General features: G+C 51.1%; 8 protein-coding genes across 8 annotated transcripts in view; 3 read left to right on the top strand and 5 right to left on the bottom strand.

Moving 5' to 3' along the window:
- Window positions 1–1,396, top strand: part of ASPGLDRAFT_1495642 (fungal specific transcription factor domain-containing protein) — a gene marked incomplete at its 5' end in the record, with an annotated part of 1,955 nt that extends 559 nt beyond the window's left edge. Inside the window, 2 exons of the mRNA XM_022542044.1 lie at window positions 123–428; window positions 825–1,396. Of these exons, the coding sequence (XP_022399071.1) occupies window positions 123–428; window positions 825–1,295 (777 nt within the window). The 3' untranslated portion in view covers window positions 1,296–1,396. The remainder of the gene's footprint in view (window positions 1–122; window positions 429–824) is intronic.
- ASPGLDRAFT_37115 (Zn(II)2Cys6 transcription factor) lies at window positions 1,389–3,639 on the bottom strand (the record flags this gene model as incomplete). The annotated part of the gene is made up of 3 exons (XM_022544780.1): window positions 1,389–1,476; window positions 1,529–3,190; window positions 3,263–3,639. The coding sequence occupies 3 exons, from the start codon at window positions 3,637–3,639 to the stop codon at window positions 1,389–1,391; spliced, it is 2,127 nt and encodes a 708-aa protein (XP_022399070.1).
- Window positions 3,640–3,817: 178 nt separating this feature from the next.
- ASPGLDRAFT_75563 (UDP-N-acetylglucosamine--dolichyl-phosphate N-acetylglucosaminephosphotransferase) lies at window positions 3,818–5,603 on the bottom strand. Its single transcript, XM_022549803.1, has 3 exons — window positions 5,153–5,603; window positions 4,921–5,101; window positions 3,818–4,871 (listed from the first exon to the last, which is right to left on the bottom strand). The coding sequence occupies exons 1-3, from the start codon at window positions 5,398–5,400 to the stop codon at window positions 3,894–3,896; spliced, it is 1,407 nt and encodes a 468-aa protein (XP_022399069.1). The 5' UTR covers window positions 5,401–5,603; the 3' UTR covers window positions 3,818–3,893.
- Window positions 5,604–5,702: 99 nt separating this feature from the next.
- ASPGLDRAFT_153016 (putative nuclear pore protein (SEH1)) lies at window positions 5,703–7,295 on the top strand. Its single transcript, XM_022542319.1, has 3 exons — window positions 5,703–6,013; window positions 6,080–6,935; window positions 6,986–7,295. The coding sequence occupies exons 1-3, from the start codon at window positions 5,831–5,833 to the stop codon at window positions 7,090–7,092; spliced, it is 1,146 nt and encodes a 381-aa protein (XP_022399068.1). The 5' UTR covers window positions 5,703–5,830; the 3' UTR covers window positions 7,093–7,295.
- Window positions 7,296–7,360: 65 nt separating this feature from the next.
- ASPGLDRAFT_75561 (putative PHD finger and SET domain protein) lies at window positions 7,361–14,341 on the top strand. Its single transcript, XM_022549802.1, has 3 exons — window positions 7,361–8,914; window positions 9,184–9,188; window positions 11,023–14,341. The coding sequence occupies exons 1-3, from the start codon at window positions 7,515–7,517 to the stop codon at window positions 13,848–13,850; spliced, it is 4,233 nt and encodes a 1,410-aa protein (XP_022399067.1). The 5' UTR covers window positions 7,361–7,514; the 3' UTR covers window positions 13,851–14,341.
- A 163-nt stretch (window positions 14,342–14,504) lies between these two features.
- ASPGLDRAFT_37110 (CDC73 C-terminal domain-containing protein) lies at window positions 14,505–16,004 on the bottom strand (the record flags this gene model as incomplete). Its single annotated transcript, XM_022544779.1, has 2 exons — window positions 14,505–15,230; window positions 15,279–16,004. The coding sequence occupies 2 exons, from the start codon at window positions 16,002–16,004 to the stop codon at window positions 14,505–14,507; spliced, it is 1,452 nt and encodes a 483-aa protein (XP_022399066.1).
- Window positions 16,005–16,147: 143 nt separating this feature from the next.
- Window positions 16,148–17,115, bottom strand: ASPGLDRAFT_49149 (uncharacterized protein). The gene is made up of 2 exons (XM_022547044.1): window positions 16,836–17,115; window positions 16,148–16,764 (listed from the first exon to the last, which is right to left on the bottom strand). The coding sequence occupies exons 1-2, from the start codon at window positions 17,020–17,022 to the stop codon at window positions 16,190–16,192; spliced, it is 762 nt and encodes a 253-aa protein (XP_022399065.1). The 5' UTR covers window positions 17,023–17,115; the 3' UTR covers window positions 16,148–16,189.
- Window positions 17,116–17,951: 836 nt separating this feature from the next.
- flbA (developmental regulator FlbA) lies at window positions 17,952–20,428 on the bottom strand (the record flags this gene model as incomplete). The annotated part of the gene is made up of 4 exons (XM_022549195.1): window positions 17,952–18,095; window positions 18,151–18,338; window positions 18,391–19,525; window positions 19,580–20,428. 4 exons carry the CDS (start codon window positions 20,426–20,428, stop codon window positions 17,952–17,954), a joined length of 2,316 nt encoding a protein of 771 aa, XP_022399064.1.
- Window positions 20,429–22,035: the final 1,607 nt, after the last annotated feature.

Genomic DNA, 22,035 nt, shown 5'->3' with positions numbered 1-22,035 from the left:
ACTAGCGCCTTCCGGTTCTTTTTTTTTTTTTTTTTTTTTTTCAGAAGACGCGGGTAACGCAACTCTTTTCTGCAATAGACCAAATCAATGATACCAATCTTGCTGACGATTGCTTACTATAGGCACTATACGACTTCGACATAGAAGGTGATCGAATTGCACTGATCCAGGCTCTTCTCCTCATGACTTACTGGCATGAGAGTCTTGAGAACCCAAAAGACTCGCGGTATTGGCTAGATGTGTGTTGGTCACTGGGGGTATCTATTGGCTTGCACCGTGATCCGTCGGGATCCCAAATGAGCCCGCGTCGGAAAGGGCTTTGGAAACGCCTATGGTGGTGTCTGTATACTCGAGACAGGCTGCTCAGCTTAAACTTGCGCCGACCCATCGGGTTCAAGAAGAGTCGCCGTCACAAAGCCGAAGTGCCGGTGGTGAGTCTCGACGCATTTGACATTCATCGCTACTCGCCCGACATCTTGACGGCCCTTCGCGATTGCCCCTTTCTTCGGGATGCGGAAATCCAAAAGCGCTCGGCTATCAACTTCGTGAAGAAATCGAGGCTCTCTCTGCTCATTTCCGAGGTGGTCATGCTCCGTGGTCATGGACGTGATCGACAAATCTCTCCCCCTTCTCCTGAGTCCCCCAATTCCCAAGCAGGCGAGGAATACACAGACTGCTCCTGGGAAGAACAATGCCAGAAGACGCTAGAAGGCCTGCACGACTTATACGCCACCATCGTTACGACAAACCACCCCGAGAAATCAAATTCAGAAATCTCCTCCCAGGTCGGCAGGCTCACATACATTCAATGTGCCTGGAACCAGCTGGAGCTGCTCGCCTCAATCAGCATCGTCCATCGCCAGCTCATGGCCTCCGCGCCTGAGGCGTCCGCCACTCACGCATCCGCCGCACAGAACTGTCAGGTCAGCATTGAGATTGCAACAATAATACAAGACCTGCATCAGGCCAACCTCGTTCCGTACCTTCCCGCCACAGCAGTGGCGCTTTTCGTTCCGGTGCTTGGGACCCTCGTGTTGAACATGAGGTCCGCGTCTTTCTCTCTGCGCATTGGAGCTTTTCAACGGTTCTATCAGTGTATGCGAGCTCTGGACACGCTAGGCGAAACGTATTTCTCCGCGCAGACTGTGAGGCTGTTTTTTGAGGGTATCTTGGGCTGTGGGGGGAGCAGGTTGGCTGATGTGGCCGCTGCTAATCCAGCTTTTGTGAGGGATCTTCTTACGCAGCATGAGGTAGAGTCTTTATTTAGTGTATCGGCGGGAATTGGAGCGAATTAGGAGACTTTCCTGACTGTTTGGCAATTCATTTTATGTCCACTTGTTCCCATCCAGTAATATTTGCCAATGGAAACGTACCGAGTGGTAGTGTAATCACGTTTTACCGATAAAGATAGTGACAAACACGAAAGGAGAAAAAGGAGAAACACAATTGGAAAGCAGATTGAAGAAGGCAAGAGTGCTGTCCAGTTATCAAGTACATCTAACACATGAGAGGCTGAAAAGAAGACCACCCATCCGCATCCGGGGGGAAAAGACTGGGCATAAACAAATAATTCCCCATTGGCCCCGTAAGCTCCTCCGGCATCATCATCGACTCCCAGCTCGAGCCAAACAGAAGACCATCATCGGGATTAGCAGAATGCCCCTCCGACGTGGATACATCGTCGCTCCCGTCCAGCTGCGCACCCATTTGATCCCCTAGACGAGGCTGGACAATACCGTCTGCGGTAGTTTGTGAGCCGTCCTTACGGTTCGCGCACAGGAAGTCGAAAATTTGCATTGCCCAATGACCCGGGTCCCACGACTCGTGGGTCTCATTGAGTACGATTCGACAATTGTCCAGGTTTGCTTGTGCCATATGCGCGACGCGATCGTCATCTTGCTTCATATGTCGAAAGAGAACGATCCCAGCGACAAAAAACGCTGGAAATAGCTCGTGGGGAAGATTGCAGATTTTGGTTTTGGTCAAGAGGGTGACGGCTTTAGAAGCAATGGAAATGGCGGCTGAACGAAGAATGTCCTGTTGGATGGATATCACTCGCGGAAAAATCGCTTGCTGGTTGGTGGTCGGATTGTTAATGTAGAGAAGGAGGATATAGTAGTGATACAGAAGCTCCAAAGTGGTAGAACATGTGAAAGGGGGCGACGCGCTGCGTTTCCATCGCTCGAGTGCGAGGTTCAAATTCGAATGCCATTCGTCTAGTTGCCCATGCACAGTCTCCGAGGTGAGAATGTGACCCCCCGGTCCAAAACGACAATGCATAATGTCTCGCAGAATTATGGACAGACTTGTGATACGGGTCTGGTAGAAAGCATCCTCGTGGCTTTCGTAGGTGAAATCGTCTACGGTCAGCATCCCCGTATCACTTTGCACCAGATTGATACGGAACGGTCGACCGAGAAGCACTGAACAGTAGGTGTCACGAACGACAAGGGTCCACCAGAGTCTTCGCAAGAGGCCCTTGTCGCCACGCGGCGCATTTGACGAAGCGGCCGAGCGATGAATGCCCAAGGAGATGGCAAGGGTGACCCCGAACCCGATCCACGAACAGGGGTTCCAAAAGCTCTGCATATGGGGGCCCCAGAAGCTGAGGATGACTGCGGTCTGGAGGAGAATGATCTTGTCGTTGTCGTATCCCACTTTAAACAAGAGTGCTGCTTTGTCGTAGTATTCCCGACGGGCGTTTAGCCTCGACGAGTATTCTGACCGGTAGATCACTGAGGCATCGCAAAAGGTAGCCCCGATAAAACAAATCGCATGGAGTAGGATCCAGGGCAGTTTTTGTTCCCGGTGGCAGTTTTCCACTTCGCATTTGTTCATAATGGAGTAGTGAGGGTGGAAACACGTCAAATATGCCTTGACCAGATCGTTGAGCGTCCGCGGCGAGGGAAGCCGAAAGCACCCCTTTGCTTTGAGATAGGCAATATCTGCTGTGTCAAGATGCGGCGGATAGATGTCCTGCTGTAGGACTTCCAGATTAGAACTGTCTCGAATATGTTCACTGGCATTGTGTAGTTGAGGACTCGAGTTTTCCGAGAGTTCTTCCAGAGCAAAGGTCAGCGGGGACGGCTCCCCGAGGAGGATTAACCCATATGACCGACCATTATTCTGAGATCGCCAATTGAGAAAGTCTTCGAATTGGGCAGCGAGAGACAGGTCATTCGACGCATCACTAGCCTCCGATCCAGACACCGTGTTGGCCGCCGCCGGGTTGGGAGAAACATGCTACGGGCTCATCATTGACAGGGGAGAATTCAAGTCCGGACTATTGTCTTGAATGTCGATGGGCGTCTTGGCCATGTGAGTCTGCTCGTTGATGCTCTGGTTGTTCTCAACGGCCTCGCTGTTCGGCGGCGCCGGGTGCGATTCGGTGGCCAAAGAAGGGTCTTCTACCCTTCGATGGTGGATCTGGCGCAGGGAGCCCTTGCGGTCATAGGTACCTCGTCGCGAAAGAATCAAAGCACAGTCGTCGTGGTTGTCCATGCGACACCGACTGCAGGGCAGCCCATTCTTCATCGCATCACATTTGACTTTCCGTTGGCTGCATCGTTTGCAGGCTTTGGCGGCACGAAGGCGAGATTTTTGCGAGTTTGCATTTGCAGGACTATGATTTGGGGCCATAGTCGTGCGCCAAACTGGCTACATGAATGCGTATCAAAAACCAAGTGATGCATTAGATTAGGGGTGCCATACCGTAATGAGAGGACGTTGAGCTCTACGAATTGAATGGAACACACACCTCGGCAAGGTCCATACCGCGAAAATGCGGGGGTGCCAAGAATCTAACAAGTAACCTAATCCGGAAGGCGTCTATTAGTTAGTTATCAGGGAGCAATCATGTAAGCCCCTCTAAAATGTGATTCACTTATAGACTACTATGTACTAAACATGCGATTGTCCTGTCGAAACACCAGCAGCGCTAACCGGTGTCTCACAAATAATCCGAACATCCCGCAAATAGTCTGCACGCCTACCATATACCATGCCAAACGGTCCTCGCGCATTGGGCCCATCCAGACCAACCACAGATTGAGAAGTGTCAGGTTTGTTGACTCCACTATCTTTCCGTCTTTGTTCTTTGTCAGACGGATTAGTTGCAGCAACTGCAGGAGTTCGAAACATATCGCGATTAGCCGTGATGGTGGCTTTTCCTTCCATTCCGTCACCGATGCATCCAGCAGTCCAGTCTCGGGGTTGAACCGGGGTAATCGATGTCTCGGGCACGGAATCAACTTGAACAGCTGCGGGGTCGAGTAGAGAAAGTTGAAAACCTGCGGAACGAAGAGAAGCAATAGCGTCTTGCTGAAATGCCCCAAGATACCAACCACGGCAAACACCATCCCCGCAAAGTAGCAGTAAGTATCCCCCACGAACACCTTCGACGGATACCAATTATGGCACAGCAGCGCCGCCGAAACCCCCACAAACGGCAGCAAGAAGTAAATCGAAAACAAATGCGAGTCCATAGCAGGGTGCGGGAAGGGCGTGATTGGCGCCAGATACAACAAATCATTGGCAACCAGTAACAGCGCAATGACCAGTGACTGCGCAACCTCCACCCCGTTGATTCCTGCTAGCATGTTGATGGAATTGGGACAGAAGATTGCGACAGCTGCCATGTAGACGTAGTATAGGTATCCGAGGTCGAGCATGTCGCCTAGGTAGTGCTGTAACGGTGCCGGTACTACCACTTGCGTGACGCCAAAGTCGACGAAGTAGACGATAAGCATGGGGATTGCACCGAATGCAGGGATGAGTACTTTGTGTCTCCATCTGATGTCAAGGAGGTCATCTCCAAGGCCTAGAATGACGATGCATTGCAGGGAAAGGAGTCCTGACAAGTACGATGCAAGCTATCACCAGTCAGCGAAAGCAACAGAAACATACAAAGAGAAGACCAACCCTTCCGTGTGGGAATCGATGCAGATATCGTCCAGTTTCCACATGATGAACTTCTAGAACAACATCACGATTACCGCCTCCAGACGTAGCCGCAACAATGTCTTTGTAGAATGCGAAGGGGATAAAGAAGATGAGCGCAAGAAGATATACAATCGCGCACACAGCTCCCATTGTCTCTGGACTAGCCAAATCATTAGCGCTAACGCTTTGTTTAACTGGACGAAGTACATACATCTCCGGCTTTTTCGGCTTTGCCATATCCTTCCCCTTCAATCCAGCCTTCATAAATACCGGTCCAAGCCATCGGATCAGGCTATACGTAATCGCAAAGGCAACCCCGCTGAAAGCAACCGATGCAAATAATGGCGCGCCATCACCGTCACCGTAACCCTGGAAGCTGTTTACCATCGTACCCATACAAACTCCCGCAAGTGCCAGGAGACTCCAGGTCTCCCGGTGGGAAAGAGCCGCAGAGGTCATTGTGCACGGAACGCATTCAAAACTTCTCCCTAATCCAGGCCTGATGCCACAATCCGAATGATCATATCAGGCCCAAATCCAAATAGTTTATATTATTATTCCCAGAGGCGTAATTGCAATCTGGCTGAAGGCGACGCAATAATAATTCTGCCGGGCACGCACTCACCGCCCAAGCCTCTTATGCCAGTTATGCTGCACTAGCCCCGAAGCGGAGGATGGAGCTAGAATTTGCTGAGTCAGCCGTCTTCTGCAACAACTAAGATTATCCGCTTCCTGTCGCTTCACTCATTCATCCTATGCATGGGCATTTACGACCAGTGAGCCCTTGTTACATTACAGTGCTCTGCGCAATCGGTTGAAGTTTGCAGCTGGTCGGAATCTGACACGTCGACTGGTGCGTGGGGTCGTGCCGAACCGGCCGCAGAGGAATATGTCTGGGTTCATCGACTTCGATGCTGGACATCGGGACCTGGTTACCGTTACCAAGTTCAACTTTTATGGGAATCGCATCGTTACTGCATCATCTGATCATCGCATGAAGGTGTGGGATCAAAAGGATGACGAATGGCAGTTGGTAGATACATGGCGCGCCCATGATGCGGAAATTCGCGATGTAAGTAAACAAACCGCCAACCCTGTTTTCAATGTTTGGTTTGTCCTTATGTTAAGACTTTGACAGGCTACTTGGAACGGCCCGTTTACTGGTCAACATATTGGCAGTGTGGGTGAAGATATGAAGTGCAAGATTTGGCAAGAAGATGTCACCCAGCCGCCAAATTCGGGCCGGCGGTTCAGATCCATTTTCAGGATGACGGCGCCAGACCGACATCCATTTGTCTCTATGGACTTTCGCAACATTGACCTTGAGACTTGGTTAGCTGTCATCACCCGGGATGGTTACTTGATGGTCATGGAACCTGTGAGTCCTGACACGCTTGCCGATTGGCAACCTGTCGACCAGTTCAGAGTCTGCACGTCGCCGCAAAGAGGCGAGGAGACAAGTTTCAAGGTGCAGTTTCATCACGACCCAACGGATATCACACATTCCGTTCTGCCGAGCTCGGATCGTAAAGGTCTGTCGCTCGTGGTAGCCGCCATGGACACGGTCAAGATCTATCGTACAGACGCCAATCGTCGCTTCTATCATGCCATTGAGCTGACCGGGCACGGCGGACTTGTAAGGGATATTTCATGGGCCAATGGTTCTGTTAGAGGTTATGACCTTATCGCCAGTGGTTGCAAGGACGGCTTTGTTCGAGTATTCGAGGTCTACACGGCTGTCGCCAAAAATAATAATAACAAAGATAACAATGTGTTGGATAATACTAGCAATCATTACGCAGACAAAGCAACACAGTCACCGTCAATTCGCGCGACCTCGCAGTCTGGAATCGGGTCAGCTCTGGCCAGCCGTCCGTCAGAACATACGAGTCGTCCAGCGACAGGGGTTTCGCCATTCAAACACTCCTACAGAGAAGTTGCCTACATTGACAGCAAGCATTTGGATGTGTGGCAAGTTGAGTTTTCATATGCTGGTGAGTATTCTCTTTCCCTATTCTCGTTCAGAATCTTCTAACATAAGAAGGTGACTGCCTTATTTCCTCTGGCGATGATGGAGTTGTACGGTTCTGGAAGAAAGCGTTGACAGGAGAATGGCTCGAATATGCTGAAACCGACATGGCATATCAGTAGCTATGTCTATATTTGTCCGCTTTTCTATATACTGCCTTCGTGACAACGCTAGCGTTTCGTGGGTATCTGTTGAGTCGGTATATGAGTACTGTGGGAGGTTTATATTGTCGTTTTGTTCTGATTTTGTTGCATATGATCGTGATACCCATACACAGTAATTGACCCGCGAGATCGATAGAGAAACTAACTATTTTTAATATCGGAGTTGAATTTATGTTCTTTCTGATGCTCTTCGCCGTTTCCCCTTTTGGAAAGATCCTGTCATCGTTGCAGTTAACGAGGCAGGAACGACTGACAAGATGGTCCTGCCTTACCATTTGCGGCAAGTGAGGATGTCTTTCTCCAAACCTCACCAAATATTGTTCTCCATCTTCCTTTGATGCACCTTAATTGAAGCATTCTTCAACATTCTTACCCCTGTGATGGCCGTCTATCCTACACTCGGGACCGGCCTATTCGTCGGGTCTGGTCAGGCCCTGGCGGCAGGTGGTCCGCTATCCTTACTTATATCTTATGGATTCCTATCGTTACTCGTTTACTGCCTAGGAACCGCGGTCGCAGAAGTCGCTGCCCATATGCCCACCAGAAGTGGCACAATGGTGAACCACGGCTACCGATACTCGTCCAGCCATCTCGCGTTCTCGATGAATTACCTCCGTTGGTACTCCCTGGCGATGCTTGTCCCCTTCGAAATCACAAACGGAATCGTCAATCTTGGCCTATTCGTCCCGAATTCCAACGTCGCTATCCGAGTCACTATCATGACGGTTTTTATCCTGGGCTTCAACATGCTCCCCGAGAGAATTTTCAAGAGATCCGAAGCGTTGTTTACAGGCCTGAAGCTCATCACGACTGTTGGGTTTTTGGTCATGTCGATTGTCTTGGGCATTCGAGGAGTTCCTGGCACCGATATACGAGGGTTCAGTTACTGGATGGATCCGGGGTTCATGAACCAATACCAGGTCAGCGGGAATACGGGTCGGTTTTTGGGGTTGGTGCAGTGTTTGCTGTACAGCACTGTTTCGTTCACGCTGGTGCCGGAGTTGCTTGTCCAACGAGCGGAAGAAAACGATGCGACCGTGCGTCCGAGCATACTTCGAGTGACTCAAATTGATAGCGTCCAGCTTTCGGTGCTGTATCTTCTTAGTGTGATAGCTGCTGGGTTGGTATGTCCGTCTGACCATCCCATGTTGACGAACAAGGGCATGGGTGCTGGATCGTCACCCTTCTTCGTGGCCGTCTTGATTTCTCGGATTCAGATTCTGCCCATCGTGGTGACCATGTTGATCCTTCTCTCGGCTGTGGCCTCCGGACGCTCGTTTCTCTTCCTGGCGTCACGACTTCTTTACTCGCTGGCGGAGGAGGGCCATGCGCCCCCGGTGTTTAAACGTCGCAATCGATTCGGAGTACCATACCTTGCCGTGATCGCATCCGCGTGGTTTGTGGCTTTTGCGTATCTATCTGTGGCGACGTCGAGCTCTGCGGTGTTTAACTGGCTGATGCATTTCCTCACGACATCGGGGTATATCTCGTGGTTAGGATCGTGCATGATCTACCTCCACTTTCGGTGCACGGTTGAAGAGCAGGGGTTTACACGGGCGCACCAGACTCGGATCCAACCGTATGGGGTGTATTTTGGGATTCTGACCTGCAGCGTGTTGCCATTTGTGAACGGGTTGATTACGGCACCGTCTGACACTGTCCCCAGCAACTTGCTTTCGGCGTACCTGGGTATTATCAGCTTTGTTCTCTTGTACCTTGGGCATCGGATCAATTCGATTATGCATGAACAGGACTATCAGATTAGCCCTTTGCGAAGGATGTTATTTTGGAGGCAACCGGAGCGGACGGAGGAGATTGAACTGGGAGAGCGACGGAGGGAGGATTAATTGTTAGGAATTATTTGGTCTTTTGTTGTCTGGGACTTGTAGAGAGATATTATTATAGACTGACGAACACCTGAATCCCACGTGATGTGTCCAGTTGTTAGTATACTCCGTACTCCATAGAGATCTCGTCGGTACGTACCCGTAGTCATAGCTGGCAATCGGGCAACCAAGAGGCTGGGCCAGTGATGGACAAACAAATCAGCAAATGTCAGTACTAGTTTGTTATGTTTATTTTGCTTTATTGTTATTACTATTCTGTTTTTCAGTTGTGACTGATTCTTGCCTGATGACTACCATGCCACTCACCTGATATGCCTCTTTTGCCTCTTTCTTCCACTGACCACACTCTCTCAGACACTCCCTTGCTGCTTTCTTTTCTCCTCCATATACTCTCCATGCCCTCTCAACTGTGACCAGTTTTCCAACTCAGAGAAACAAATCACTCTTATTCTCTATTTTGATTCTTCATCCCATAATGAGGATATTCAGGTCCATTTTTGTGCTCACTGGGATCGACCAGGTTTTTCACTGACTCTTAGCCATCGGCCACTGACCCTTAGATGTGTCCTTGCTCTACAGATACACCCGGTCTCTAGCTAACCACTGTGTCCTCTACCACTCTACTATCACTTCATCGTTCTCTCTTCTTCTGTTATTCTTTTTCTTCTCTCGTCTTTCCCTCTTCGTCATTTCTCATGTGACCTGACCAATTTTTGGACTATCCCGCATCCGGACTAGCGTGGTACCTCCACCTGCCTGATGCGAATAGTTTTCTGCCTCAGATTACCGGCAGGAAGACATGTGACTTGACCCCTCTGATTGGTCCGTTCCCCGTCCCCTCTTGATGCGGCCAAAGAGAAAGGAATGCCTCAATGCCTTCGATAGGGGAATGCGAGTCGACAGATGAGAGGACAGCAGTACAGTATTGTTGTTCAGAAGAGTGAAGAAAGGAAAAAGAAGTGAGAAAGTGAGTAAGAAAGAGAGTGGCTGCTAATACTACTGCGCTGCTGCTTGGCCGGCATGGCCCATCCGTGGCTTTAGCCTCTCTCGCTCTCTCTCTCTCTCTCTCTTCGCTTCTTCCCTCTTCCCTCTACCCTCTACCCTCTCTTCTGCCTTCACTTTCTTCTCTTCTCCCTTTCCCTTTCCCTTTTTTCTTCTTTTATTCTCTTAATTCTCTCTTCTTAATTCTCTTCTCTGTCGCCATCTTATTCAGCATCTTCTCTTCTCTATCTCTTCTTTCGTGTTTCTCGACTACCCGTTCCTCTCTCCCCCTCGCCATCGAATCGACTCTTTCTTCGAATCCTCGACTCTTTCTCTCTTCTCGTCCTCTTCTCTCTTTTCTTCTATCACCTCTTCTCTTCTCTCTATCTCGCTCTCTTCCTCTCTCTTCGATGCGACTCGTGGTTTCTTCGACCTCCCACTCTCGTGCGCTCTCCCGTCTTCGACTCGTCTCTGCCGTCTCACGGTCGCTCGCGCGTTAAACAACGACCACCTCAAACGATTCAACGACTCGAACCCTCCTCCTATATTCGCCGCGTTCTCTTTTCTCTCTCCCTCTCTTCTCGACTCTTCACGCCTCGTTTTTGTGGGAGATACTCTTGGGAGCAAGGGGAGGAAACACTAGCTCGAACCTTGTTCTAACTCCCTCGTGCGATCTTCTTCTTCTCCTTCTTCTTCTTCTTCTTCTCTACCATCCCCTGGAGGTTTCTTTTCTGTGGGGGTGCTTTGGAAAATACATGTGTTGGTGTTTCAGGAGATTCGAGGGTTTCAACAAAAGGCCTTAGGACACTTGGACCTACTCGTGAGATTTTACCTGGTGTGTGCGCTGGTTGGTGAATTCACGTCCATCGAGACAACTTGTCCACCACTGCACTGCTGATATGCGTGTTGAGCTCTGACGGGTTATTCGCCATCCAAAAGCCCACCTTTGTCTCCTCGCGAGCTCACGCGCGCTTTTCTTCTTCTTCTTCTTTCTCTTAACCTTTTTCAGTCCGTTATTCGGAGGGGGTATTCTGTCGGATTATGACAGATACCTCCTCAGTCGCCATCACGCATTTAACCACGGAGCCAACTTCGGTCACCGTCCCTCTGCCCTCGCCCGCCCTCAACGGCGCCGGTGCCGACCCCGTCGTCCCGGAAGAGGAGGAGCCGTACACCATTCGTTGCATCTGCAACTACGATGATGACGATGGCAACACGGTCTTCTGCGAAAAGTGCGAGACCTGGCAGCATATCGAATGCTACTACCACCGCGTGGGTGTCCCCGACATCCATTTCTGCGAAGACTGCGATCCACGTGGCATCGATCGACTCGCCGCCATAGAGCGGCAGCGGGCTGTTAGGGAACAACAGAGTGACGGTGGCAATGACCGAAAATCCAAACGTTCAGGTTCGAAGGGTCAAAGGAAGAGGGCCAGCAAGGATCCTGCCGACAAGGTGAATGGCAGCTCCCACCACCGCTCCGACTCGGGTGGTCGCGACCATCCGGTCAAGAAAACCAAATCCAATCATCGCTCGTCCAACTCAATCAGCTCCCTGGCCGGTATCCCCGCCTTCCAACCGGACGGGCGCAGACGAGCCACCGCTTCGATGAGTCCGACCAAATTTGGACCCTCCATTCCGCTATATTCCAGGGAGTTTCTACATCTCTATGACCAAGACCACGGACAGGCCGACAACATGTATAGTAACCTCTTTGTGAACCTGCCTCTTGCCGCAGACCTGGCGTCATGGGTGACAGAACCCGCGGCCTTGGCTCGCGTGGCCAATGGACGTTCTGCGCAGGACATTTTCACGTGGGCGGATGCGGGTCTCGACAAATCTCGATGGCCGACATTATCTGTCGAGTCGGTCACCGACCCCAGCGTCGAAGTCGACGGGATTCGTCCCATGTGGAAAACTCTCAGAACCCAGGACATGGTGGCCAAGGATGAAATCGTTGGGGAGATCACAGGCAAGATTGGGCATTTACGGGACTACTGTCTCGACCCCAACAACCGATGGCAGGAGTTACGGCATCCGGAACCCTTTGTATTCTTTCACCCTCAACTTCCCCTCTACATCGATAGCCGACACGAAGGGAGCACGTTGCGCTATGTGCGGCGCTCGTGTCGCCCTAATGTGACAATGAAGACCTACATTACCAACGAAGTGGAGTATCATTTCTGTTTCGTCGCCAAGGAGGACATCTCCGCCAACACTGAGATTACTGCCATGTGGTATCTGGATCCGCAGTTGTTTGAAGCAACCAACGGTCTGGTCAAGCAGGAGTCCAGCGACAGCGCACAGGACATCGCAGCAAGCTGTATCAGTAATGTCCTTGCCAATTTTGGCGGTTGCGCCTGCGATCCACCATCGAATTGTTTGCTTGCCAATGTGGATCGTCGGCGACATGCCAAGATTCCCGACGGTGGCGCCAAGTCGACCGCAAACGGCAAGCGCAAGAAGTCCAAGCGCAAACTCACCATGTCTCCACCACCGCCTAACAGCCGCGCGGACAGCGAAGCAATGAAGCATACCGATGACGACGATGCCGCTGATAGTCGATCCGCGTCTGGCTCGGCTCGAGGGCACGCCGGCAGCCGCGATCTCACACCTACCCACGACGGTCCGCTCTTTGGAGACTCTGAATTGTCGGCTCGAGATAAACGAAAGATCGCTGCTGCGGAAAAGAAGTTCCAGCAACTAGAACAGGATCAACAAGCAGCAACCCATGGTCGGAAGAAAAAGCGGACAAGCGGCCCCTCCACACAGCCCGGACCACTTGGTGGCGCAAGCTCCATGACTGGCGGCAAATCAGTGCAGGTGGACACGGCGGTTGGGCGGCACTCCCGCTCGCCGCCATCAGCGATCTCCCCTGGGACTATGGTTGTTGGTGTACGCAAGGTGTCAGGTCCTAGCACTTCTTCAGTTCCGTCGCCACTCCGACGCGCGCCGTATGTGGATTCCGCGATGCAGACCGACCCAGACGAGGCAGACGCGGAGGATGTGCCCGCTACTTCTCCGCTGCCATCTCCTCGACGGCCCAGCTTTGTGCCTCTCACGCAGCGGTTGCTCAAGCGGTGCCATGCGGATTGGGTACGATTCGAGCAATCTAATGGGGAAAAGCAGACTCCACCGGAGCATGGCCTCCAGTCACCGGCTTCGTCCTCTGCTGCCACGCCAGGTGATGGCCAGCCGTCATTGCAGTCTGCTTCACCAAGCGTCTCCGCAAATCAAGAAAAGGAGGATGTGGAGATGAAGGACCTAGATTCGCCGACTCCTTACAGGCCACAGTCATCCGATGCGATGGATGTGGAACCGTCAGATCCACCATCACCAGCGCCAGCAGTCTCATGGTCAGTTAAGCCACAAATGCCCCCACCATGGCCATCTACCGCTGCGCATAACACTCGAATACCCCCGGCTCCTCCGGTCAATGGGCATCGCGTCGATTTGCACATGTCCCTTCCACCTCCCAACCTCACATCATCGATGGCGAGCCCGGGGTCTGGTACACCGTCAACCATGTCACCCGCATCGACCATGGATGCGGCCTCGCAGCCTACTCCAGGGTCTAGTGTCGCAGCTCCCAGTCCGGTCAAAAAGAAGCTGAGCTTGGGAGATTATCTCATTCAACGACGTGGCACGATGAACACGCCGACGACTGAGAAAACCCAAAGTCAAGCCAACGCTATGCTTCCTCCGCCGCATCAAAAGTCCCCATCGCAGACTAGTGACAACCAACCTGACGGTGTCCCTAGGCAGTCCAAGCCTGATGGCGCACCAGAAGCTGCTAAACCGGATGGACCTGTCTCTTCCGATATCACAATAAAGGATATTCCTCCTCCGGACTCGACCACATCTCATCTTCCCTCCGTCATGTTCTAATTGCTGTTTTGTTTTTATTTTTTTATTTATTTATTTTTTTTTTTTTATTGGGAACCATACCTGGAGTTTTACTAATATCACGGTGTGATGATGGGAAGGCAAAATTCTTTTTTCTTTCCTTCTTTTTCTGTCATTTGAACATGATTCCCTTTCTTTATCCTTAATGTTACCTTTCTTACACTTTTTGTAAACGATGGGAACCGGCGTTCTACGAGTTGTTCGTTTCGTGGTGGGGTTTGAACGGCGTCACCGGCGTGAGCGGTTGGAAAAGGACACAGTGGGATTGATTTATGGGAATTGATTGAGATTCAGAGCCCAGGAAATCGGGCTTGGTGGCTGCAGTCTTTCTCTACTTGATTTTGCTTGTGATTGTAGTATTTTTCTTTTCTCGCTTGTTTTACTTGACTTATGACTGTCCCGGGTTTATGGATTCGGACGGCTTTTTTATGGCTTAGCCAGATGGCAATGAATGAACTCTACGCTTCTATGACTATGATTGATTCTCTTGTATCCTGTGGTGTGATGCAGACATACTATGCTACTATTTACTGCCGTAGCCAGGGTAGATGATTAAGTACATACAACGCCCAAACACCGCCTCAACGAACGAACGATCCCGAGAACAAAAATCTAATAATTAATTCCAGAGAAGGGTCACTTCCCACTCCATCCCCTCAACTTCATACCTTCCTCAATAGCCGTCCAAATCCCCTCCACAATCTCACGATCCCTCCACCTCCCAGCCCCATTCACACCACCCTTCTCATCCCACCGCTCAACCGCAAACCGCTCAACACCACGTCCCCACCCCTTCACTTCACGGGGCGGTTCCTCCCCCCTCCAACCAACATAAACACCCGTTGCATGCTTGAAGAGCTCAGGCGGGGAGGACCATTTGTACGACTTGAACTGCCAGGTCTGGCCCGTGGTGAAGACGGCGACGAGACGGTTCCAGTACTCCGGGCGGAAGTTGGCCGTGCTGTCGACTAGTTTGAATTTGATCTTGGAGGAACTAGAGGATGTAGAGGTGGAGGAGGTTCGAGAGGGGTCGGAGGGGTTGGTTGTGCGCAGTGGGCGCTGGATTTCGAGGATGTTGGGGGATGTGGACATGGAGAGGGTTGGGTGGTCCGGGGGGATGAAGACGCCGTCTTGGAGGAAGGATTTGACGTTTGTCATGCGGATTAGGGAGGAGGCGGAAGGGGAGAGGAGGATGATGGGGTCTGTGTGGGCGCTGTGTTTCTTGGGCAGGGAGAGACCTGAGGAGGGGGTTGGGATGAGGGGTGTTTTGTTGCCGGGGAGGGGCTTGGTGCTGGTTCCTGGGGCTGGTCTGCGGTTGCGGCCCAGGAAGGTTTCGGCGGTTTTGCGGACGTGCGAGAAGTCCTGTCATCGTTAGTTGCACCCTGCACAGGAGGGTAAGGGCAGACGTACCGTAGGCTTGATCCCCCGCAACACACTATTCCGATCTCCCATCTTCCGCTCCCCGTTGTAAATCTCCTGCAAGCGAGGATCAATTTGCTTCGGTACTCTTCCTCCCTGCGCACCAGCAGCCGCAGGCGCCTGGGCCGGTGCCCCAGCACCACCACTAGGAACCGACGAGACACCCCCAGCCGCTCCCGAGGCGATATCAGCAGATGCTGACGCCTGCGCCTGAGCATGCGCCGACGCCGCAGCCGCCGCGGCCTCAGCAGCAGCAGCAGCAGCCCCTTCTAGCGGCTTGATATATTCACTATCATCCGACGCGCCCTCAAGCCAGGTAATCAGATCCAACCGCTCCACGAAAACCAGATTCTGCACCTGCGCCTCACCACCCTCACCAGCACCTTGTTTCTGCTTCAATGCTTCATTGAGTTCCTGCGCAGAGGCAATGTACTCGGGGATCGCGACATCCTTTTTCTGCCACGCGAAGAAGATACTGCGTAGGTCGACTACGGAGTCTGATGAGGCGGAGACGAAGCGCGTCGCGGATGTCAACGGTAAGGCCTGCGCGGTTGGCTGGCGGAAGTAGAGGTGTGTTGCTGTTGCTAGGTCTTCGGTGGTGTGCTTGGACTGTTCTTCTTCGGATGGGTCGGGGGAGGTTGTTGGCGATGGGAGACTGCTGGCGGCGATGGCGCGGCGGAGGGCCAGGAGGGGGTCTTGGAGGGTTGGGTCTGCCATTGTATCTTCTTAATTTAAGCAATTGATAGGAAGGAGAGTAGAAAGAGCTGCGCAGCGCGGCTGTGCAGTTGAGGATGGGCGGTTGGGAGGTGTTGCTACATTCAGCGTCGGAGCTGGTGAAAAGAGGGCGGACACGTGACTGACCGCCCAGCTCTATTCACACTATCTACTCTGTATACACAAGTCTACTTGCTAATTCCCAATCTCTTCGGAACATCCTCCCCATTCAACCACTCCTCCATCGCCTGATACATCTCCCAAAATCTCTCACCATCCTCCAACGTCGGCATATCCGCCGAAATCTCCTTCCCAGCCCTCGCCTGCGCGGCCGCCAAATACCGATACCCATACGGGAACTTCTCCAACTCCTCCCTCGAAAACTCAGGCACATTCTTCCCATCCACAGGCACAACCTTGTCCTTCTCATAAAACAGCTTGACGTACTGCACCTTCCAACCGCCCGAGATCGCACGCGGACCCAGACCCGTCCCGGGGACCGGATTCCCGGCTCTCCGCGGAAGCGATTTCTTAACGCACCACATGATAAAGCGGGCATCGCAGTCAACATCGTATTCTATTTTTGTGGCGGGGTCGGTGAAGCGTTGGCTGATGGTTGCTTTCATTTTGCCGACTGCGCGGTTTGTGCTGGGGTTTAGGTCGACGAGGATGCCGTTTTCGCGGTGCATGACGAAGTCGCCGTTGGCGCGGGATTGTTTGGAGCTTTGGATGAAGTCGTCGATGGGGAGGCCGCCGCTCCATGCTATTTTATCTCTTGAGTTAGTGATCTTTCATGGCTTGGTAACTGGGTGAGTGGGTGGGTAGGTGGCGTACTGCTAAACACGTAGGCATCGTCTGCGAAGCACGCGCGGTAGTTCTTCCATTCTGAGGCATCGCGGTACACCGGCCAGCCTCTGAGTAGTTCGCTGACGCAGTATCGGTCGAGGATCTGGTCCGGAGTGCCGTTTAGGTGCAGCCAGCGGGCCGGCTGTGCTTCTTTGGCAGTGAGGTTGTAGGTCATGTTGCCTTGTGGATGAATTGCTCTAAAGCCAGTGATATGATGATGGTTTTTGTTATGAAGACAAAAGAAGAAAATACCAAGAGAATATTTATAGAAGCGAGACATCCGGGGCAAAGGACTGGTGACGTAACGAAAATGTCTTCCAGATTCGGCAACCCTAGGTGGGTGGGCAAGCATTACTCCGAGGTAAGCGGTACAGTTTTTTACAGGTAACTACAGCTACAGGTCTATACAAGTCTACAATGAAGTATAGCAAGTTTTGTATCAACATTGTATTCTGATGTCTCAGTCTAGACAAGACAGACAGAGAGACAAGACACTGCCTGGCTAAAGAGCAAAAATAACACACGCTGTATCCAGAACGAAAAAAATGCAAATGCAAATCACAAGACAAACGCATGTACTCTGGGAATCTCGGAATCTCAAAGTACAACTGAAACATAAAAGAAAAGATGCAAAGAAAACAAAGGAAATCATGCAAAACAATAAACAAAAACGCCCTTCTAATGCTTCAGGACATTCAACACAGGATTCAGCCTCGTCCGTTCCCGTCAAAGAAATGGATAAGACATAAGAAGAAATTTTGACAAAGAAAAGAAAATTATGTCCCAGTTCCATCTCTATCACATGATCCATAGATCGTAACCGCTTTCGTGTCATGATGACTGATTAAAAAAGAAGGGAGAAATATCATGTCAATCACATGATCAAATTTTGGTGAGGAAATGAAATCGTGTCCTCAAAACACCATCCATGCTCAGGACGTGTCGAGACGTCAGCGCTGGTGTTTTTGGGCAGCAGTGGGGTCAGTTGGCAAGGGCGGCGCCATAGGCCAACTCTGTGCATTAGGGATGCACCGGCCAAAGTATCCGCAAGTTTGAACGACCATAGGAATGATCTTTGTCCAGTGCCACAACCTAGTCATGAACTCATGACCGCGCAGAACGGCTGGTGGAACGTTCCGGAATCGAAGACTGAGTGGGCGAGTAGGATCGGGTAATACCCAAATCCACATCGTGCTCCTGAAGCACACTGGTGTACTTGGGGTCACGCAAGAACTTGGGAACAGAGTCCTATAGGATATTTATTAGTAACCGATCATGGCAATCAATGTACAGAAATACTTACACTAGACATCAACTTGAACACGGAAGTCTGAGCCATTTCAAAAAGTTGCTCAACTTCCTGAAGACTCTTGAGCATCGATTCGTCATCGCCAACCGCCTTGGTCATACGGCTAGCAAGGCTATTGCGCAGAGCGTGGTCGATGTTCAACTCGCAAGGGGAACCCGGGGCCAAGAAAGCGTTGTACAAGCCTATTGCGGTTAGTCTGGTTGTCAACGGAGAGAAAAACATAAGGAAACTCACCATATGCGGCGGCCAGAGTCTCACGGACGGCATCCGGTCTCTGGAAGGTGCCCGCGTTCTCAGCCTTGCGGTAGGTGGCAGTAAATTCCGACACATCGAGATAGAATGAAAGGTTCTCTTCACACAAGGAGTAACGCAGGAATTCACGGAAGAGCAGACGCAGAGCGGCATCACCGAGAATGTGTTGGAGACGGGCATTGTTCGAGTCCTTGGCGGCCAAGTTGCGAACGTCGTAGATCGGAGGAGTGTCACGGGCCCGATCGCGAGCGAGCCATCCACAAACCCGCTGACCGCGCTCTGTGAGACCGTAGATGGCGTACTTGGAAGGCTGGAACACGGCCAGCGAGTCTTCAGCCTGAGGGAACTCCTCGTCATCTTGAATCATGGTGATGAGACCGTACTTGACAAACAGTTCGGCAATCAGAACGGTTTCGCGGCGCTCAATGGTGGTCGAGCAGTCCATGAGCCAGTCGACGGCAGCCTTGCCTGTGAAAGTATTCAGGTGGGTCTTTTCATTAACCTTGCGCTCCTTGGCCATCTTAACACCAACTATCCCGTTGGAGTAGTCGCTGAGGGAGTCTGAATCGGAGCTAGAAGTGCTGCTCTTGACGTTGGGGCCGTCCTGGCCGGCGAAGCGACGGAAGATGACTTCAATGGTAGCCCGATCGTAGGACAGCTTGTCGCTTTCCGTGTCACGCTCCAAGTTGACCAGCTGCATGGTATTCCGCGGCGACTCCAAAACTGCAATGACATGCTGTGCGGTGATACCGTTGCGCTGGCAGAAACGCTGGAGAATGTTGATACCCTTGGGGGTGAGATGGAACAGAGCACCCTTCAGAGGGAAGATAGCCAGAGCTTTGCCATCGGTGGCCTCGATGAAACGGGCGTCGACAAAACGCTGACATACCGACCGGGCCATCTCTTTGGCCATGGAGAAGGTGGTGGTCGTGGTGGTGGTCACGATGCGGGAGGGATCTTTGGGATCCGGCATACGGTTCGACTGGGAGAACTTGAGCGAGCCCAAGTTGTTGATGGCTTCTTCGGCAGTGAAGGAGTGGTCATAACGGGTGAATCGCACGCGGTGGGTATCCAATTTTAAGCTGACCATAAGGGTCGAGAAAAGGTCCATAAAATCCTAGTCCTATTAGCACCATTCACTTAAGAGCCTAAAATAGAAAAGCAAACATACCTTGGTGAAAGGCCGGTCATCTTCGGTCATCCGAAGCAATCTAGAAGAAGTCTGATGCATTTTCTGCGAGGAACCACCGTCAAGCTGGGCAGTGGGCGCGGAGGAACTGGCGGGGAAATCGGCGGGTGCGGGGCTCAATTGATCGGGGCTGGTCGAACTCCCGTCGGAGAAAGGAGAGATGCTCTCACTAGCACCACTGAGCTGAGACGGTTTGTGGGAATGCTTGGACAGACTTCCCGATGAAGTGGACGAATGGAGCGTAGAGTTATTGGTGGTACCAATAGCGGAAAGACTGGCGAGAGCGGAGGAAGTCTTTTCACGAGCAAAAGCAGCCAGTGAACGACGATTGCGACGGGAAACAGAACCAACGACGGAACCAGAGAACCCGATGGGAGTGCTGGTGCTCTCTCTATTATAGGGGTAGGTGAAGTAGTCGTTGTTTGTACTACCGGAGTCGGCGGAGGTGTTGGGTATGTTGTTCGTGGCAGCAGTAGTGACGCTGGCGGTGTCGGCAGTGGAGGAAGTGGGGGAAGCCGACTGCGGAGGGACTGTGACAGAGGCTGTTGGAGTAGACAGCGATGAGGCAGTCGAGGATTGAGAGGAAGGACGGCTGTCTGTAGGAGCAGGCTCTGTAGGCTCTGTAAGTTCTGTAGTGGGTTCAGTAGTAGACTCTGTAGTAGTCGTGGTAGTAGTAGTTGTTGTAGTTTCCGGGGCCTGAATAGTCGCAGCGGAGGTAAAGGTAGAGGTAGAGGAAGTAGAAGACGACGACGACGACGATGAAGGTTGATGAGTATGAGAGGAAGGAGGAGAAGTGATGTCGGGGGAAGAAGTTGAAGATATGGTTGGCATTGAAGAATCAGCCAGAGAAAAAAAAGAAAAAAAAAAAAAAAAAAAAAAAAAAAAAAAAAAGGAAGAAAAGAAGAACAAGCGAGATGGTGGGAGATGAGGGGAGAAAAAGGGAAGGGGAGAAAAAAAAAATTACAAAAAAAGACAGCGGAAGGGAGAGAGAGACAGACAGACACAAAAAAGGTGAGTGAATGATTGAGTGAGAGAAAGAGAAGATAATAAAATGGGGAAGCGTCTCGTATGGTAATACCGAGTGGACTCTAGCCAACAACAGTATAGCACGAGTCATGTTGTGGTATTGAATACGGTAAGATTAATCAAACAGTGCAGAACCGGCTGTCATCATCGGGTCCACTGGGCACGCGGATGGTTTCATGCGCCAACAACGTGGTGATCTACACTTACAACACTGTATCCTCTGTATATATTCAACGTTCTATATGTATTTTTTTTTTTTTTTTTTATATTTTTGAATTGATGGTATATGATACTAATACTAGCACTTTTATTCTAAACCATGTATGTTATCCCTGTTAGGTACTACTTGTATGTGTACCACGTCGGATGATCGGCGGCTGAGGCGCCGGGAGAGTTTCGAGATCGGCAGTATTACCGTATTGTAACGATCCTGTCACATCATATCACTTTACCCTGTACAAGGAAACCCCCCCCCGGTACAGAGTACTACTGGTACAGATAACGACACCGTTCTGAAAGAAATCCCCTAGAGCCCCCTTGAAAACTGCTGGAATAATGAAAGAACACAAGTGAACCATGGTTCCAGCTGGAGACAAACCGGTCAACCCCGATTCCGGAGGGAAATAGTGAGAAAAGAAGGCCAACGGACCATGGAAACTACCTGCCTCTTTAAGCACGTCTGGGACCAAATGTTTGAGTCACGGGCTGCGGTGATCCTTTTATTCAGCCAATCATCGGTCGAGATACCCGAGTCGGCCAGAGACTCTTACCATAAATGGATGTTACCGTACTAGCGCATACATAGTATGTGTTTGCTCCGGTACAAGTATTTACTTTTTCTTTTGCTCAAAGAATTGGCTTTCCAGGTGAATATCCCACGTGGTAAATCTCTGCCTATAGAAAGAAAACAGTTTATCTGCATATAAAATAACCTATATACAGCTTTCCCAGTATGGAGTACCTTGGTGAAATTGCTAGGAAAAATAAAAGGCAGCCAAGAAACCCACGTGCACCCACGTGGAGCACCCATACTCTTCTGTATCTGACAGGTTTTCTGCAGCAACCGCGTGGCCCGCGATATACATCACCTAGTATCGCGTTTCCAAATACAAGCTGTGTACATGTTTCGTAGGTATCCATACATTCCAAAGTCAACGGGCGGGCTAGTCCGATGAGGCTCAACTCCATATCATCTGCCAAGTTAGTCCGTACTCCATGTTGTCATAATTGTTAAGGTTCTCGCTTTCTTGCATGCTTTAAGCGATGGATGGCGGTGATTAGCGCCAAGTGGGGTTTTTCAGGAGCGGTGAGGCCATGTGGCGGTCAGTCGATCCTCATATGCACTCTCTCCAGCACTCGGTACTACTATCTACAGGGTACTCAGTACAGACGACGATATGTAGAGAATGGAT

This window comes from Aspergillus glaucus (assembly GCF_001890805.1).
Source record: "Aspergillus glaucus CBS 516.65 unplaced genomic scaffold ASPGLscaffold_15, whole genome shotgun sequence".
NCBI classification, from domain to species: Eukaryota; Fungi; Ascomycota; class Eurotiomycetes; order Eurotiales; family Aspergillaceae; genus Aspergillus; species Aspergillus glaucus.
Note: the sequence above shows the minus strand (reverse complement) of the source record. Positions and strands in the feature narration are given on the sequence as shown.

What these genes read in the sequence shown, in the direction of transcription:
- ASPGLDRAFT_75563 (XM_022549803.1), bottom strand. Translation starts at nt 5,400, where the DNA reads ATGACCTCTGCGGCTCTTTCCCACCGGGAGACCTGGAGTCTCCTGGCA. An exon ending in AAGCCGAAAAAGCCGGAGAT is followed by an intron (nt 5,102 to 5,152) that starts GTATGTACTTCG and finishes TGATTTGGCTAG; the next exon opens with TCCAGAGACAATGGGAGCTG. An exon ending in ATCGATTCCCACACGGAAGG is followed by an intron (nt 4,872 to 4,920) that starts GTTGGTCTTCTC and finishes GACTGGTGATAG; the next exon opens with CTTGCATCGTACTTGTCAGG.
- ASPGLDRAFT_153016 (XM_022542319.1), top strand. Translation starts at nt 5,831, where the DNA reads ATGTCTGGGTTCATCGACTTCGATGCTGGACATCGGGACCTGGTTACC. An exon ending in ATGATGCGGAAATTCGCGAT is followed by an intron (nt 6,014 to 6,079) that starts GTAAGTAAACAA and finishes AGACTTTGACAG; the next exon opens with GCTACTTGGAACGGCCCGTT. An exon ending in AGTTGAGTTTTCATATGCTG is followed by an intron (nt 6,936 to 6,985) that starts GTGAGTATTCTC and finishes TAACATAAGAAG; the next exon opens with GTGACTGCCTTATTTCCTCT.
- ASPGLDRAFT_75561 (XM_022549802.1), top strand. Translation starts at nt 7,515, where the DNA reads ATGGCCGTCTATCCTACACTCGGGACCGGCCTATTCGTCGGGTCTGGT.
- ASPGLDRAFT_49149 (XM_022547044.1), bottom strand. Translation starts at nt 17,022, where the DNA reads ATGACCTACAACCTCACTGCCAAAGAAGCACAGCCGGCCCGCTGGCTG. An exon ending in CGATGCCTACGTGTTTAGCA is followed by an intron (nt 16,765 to 16,835) that starts GTACGCCACCTA and finishes GAGATAAAATAG; the next exon opens with CATGGAGCGGCGGCCTCCCC.